Consider the following 2,143-nt stretch of genomic DNA (forward strand, 5'->3'; position numbering starts at 1 on the left):
ATAATAAGGGAAAAGGAAGAGAATAACACATTGCCTAATCCCACCAAAACCAAAACTAAAACCGACACCAACACCTTCCTGTGAATAAGCGAATTATTATTTATTATATTATTGTGGGTTTTGGATCTTGTGTCCTCTCACCATAATTGTCATCATCGTCGAGGCTAATGGGCGCGCGCTCGGCTTTGCTTGTGCGCGCACCTGCAGCATCCAACAATGTCCGGTTATTGTTCACGTTCGTTAACATTATTGTTGCTCTTTTGGGGATTCTATCACCGTGCTCTTCCTATTCGGATGCTGAGGCGCTCTTGAAGTTCAGGGCTTCATTGAGAAATGCGGTTGCCCTCAGCAGCTGGGATCCATCCATAAACCCAAAGCCACCGTGCTCTGGCAGCATTGCCAGTTGGGTGGGTCTGTATTGTAATCAAGACAAAGTTTGGGGGTTACGCCTGGAGAGCATGGGCCTCAACGGCAACATTGACATGGCTTCTCTCTCTTCAATGCCCGCTTTGCGGATGCTTAGCCTAATGAACAATACCTTTGCGGGTCCCTTGCCCAACATTAAGATGCTGCCCAATTTGAAGGCCCTCTTCCTGTCCTTTAATCATTTCTCCGGAGACATAGCTGATGATGCATTTGCAGGTTTGAGTCGATTGAGAAAGCTTTATTTGGCAAATAACGATTTCACCGGTAAAATTCCTTCTTCCATTGCCGCATTGCCTAGTCTCCTCTACCTCAGGCTTGATGCAAACAAGTTTCACGGCCAAATTCCCGATTTTCCACGCAGCAATGGCTTAAAGACTTTCAACCTCGCTAACAATGATTTAGAGGGCCCCATCCCAGCCAGTCTAAGCACCTTCGATCCTACCTCCTTTAGCGGTACTTCCCTGTCACGCGTATTATTAAATTGAATAAAATATAATTGAATCTGAATATCGTAGGGTTATTTATTTTGCAGGAAACAGACGTTTATGCGGGCCACCACTGACAAATCCTTGCCCACCAGCTACAACAGGAAGCCAGGATGGTCAAGGCAAAGAGCAGGTTATGAAAACTCTAGTGATTGTGATCGGGGTGGCAGTGGTTGTAGCTTTCCTGGTTACAGTCTTAGTCATATGGCGCTTGAGACTCAAGTCCCGCGATCTCAATCAAATAAATAATAATGAGGTCCCAAAGTTCCAAGGCCAGACCTCCGACAAGTTCGTTCCTCCCGTTTACGTCAAAACCAAAAGCCTAGCGGAACAATATGATGCTGCTACAACTCCTAAGCAGGTGCTCAGTTCTGTACATTCCAAGAAGGTGGAGCAAGGCAAGCTCGCATTCCTGAATTGTGACACCGGACTCAAGTTTGATTTGCAGGATTTGTTAAGGGCCTCGGCCGAAATTCTAGGCAGTAACACATTTGGCTCTTCTTACAAGGCCGTTATCCTGGACGGTCAAGCTGTGGTTGTCAAGAGGTACAAGCAAATGAACAATGTGCCGAGAGAGGAGTTCCATGAGCACATGAGAAGGCTTGGAAACCTCAACCATCCCAATATTCTGCCCTACATGGCCTATTACTATAGGAAAGAAGAGAAGCTCTTGATCTCTGCCTATATTCAAAATCGTTGCTTAGCCAGCCATCTTCATGGTATATATTTATTTTGTGCAAATTAAAAACTAAAAAGTAGAGTTTGGATAAATAAAATACTCACAAAAATTATAAGAGAAAGTATAGGAAACCAATGACCTAAGCGTACATTATTAGAGATATGATTATTAGTGTTACATTATCCTGTCAAGTTACGCTTTTGGGATGAGTGGTTTCAGGACATGGTATTAGAGTTCCAGATTCGGAAGGTCAAGAGTTTGAACCTAAACCCAAAATTAGCTTTTTATAACATGAGATATTTATTATCCCTGGCATCCGGATGGTTATTTTAGATAGTATAGGTGGTATCCGGATGATTATTCTTCATAGTATAGGTGATGTTCATTTTATTCATAAACCAAAGATTTAGTCCATTGTACACATTGTACGTTTAGGCCATTGGGTCCATAGCACTACTCAAATTATAAATATCAAAATACACACTATATAAAAGTACCATGTTGTCCCCGGAATTTAAGATTTGAAATATATTTTTATCCATTAAAATCAATT

General features: G+C 42.3%; 1 protein-coding gene across 1 annotated transcript in view; it reads left to right on the top strand.

Moving 5' to 3' along the window:
• LOC107619502 (pollen receptor-like kinase 4) overlaps window positions 38–2,143 on the top strand; it is a 3,705-nt gene continuing 1,599 nt past the window's right edge. The window contains exons 1-2 of the mRNA XM_016321797.2: window positions 38–879; window positions 959–1,630. Coding sequence (XP_016177283.1) covers window positions 168–879; window positions 959–1,630 — 1,384 coding nt within the window. The 5' untranslated portion in view covers window positions 38–167. The remainder of the gene's footprint in view (window positions 880–958; window positions 1,631–2,143) is intronic.

Source organism: Arachis ipaensis, chromosome B09, assembly GCF_000816755.2.
Source record: "Arachis ipaensis cultivar K30076 chromosome B09, Araip1.1, whole genome shotgun sequence".
Lineage (NCBI taxonomy): Eukaryota > Viridiplantae > Streptophyta > Magnoliopsida > Fabales > Fabaceae > Arachis > Arachis ipaensis.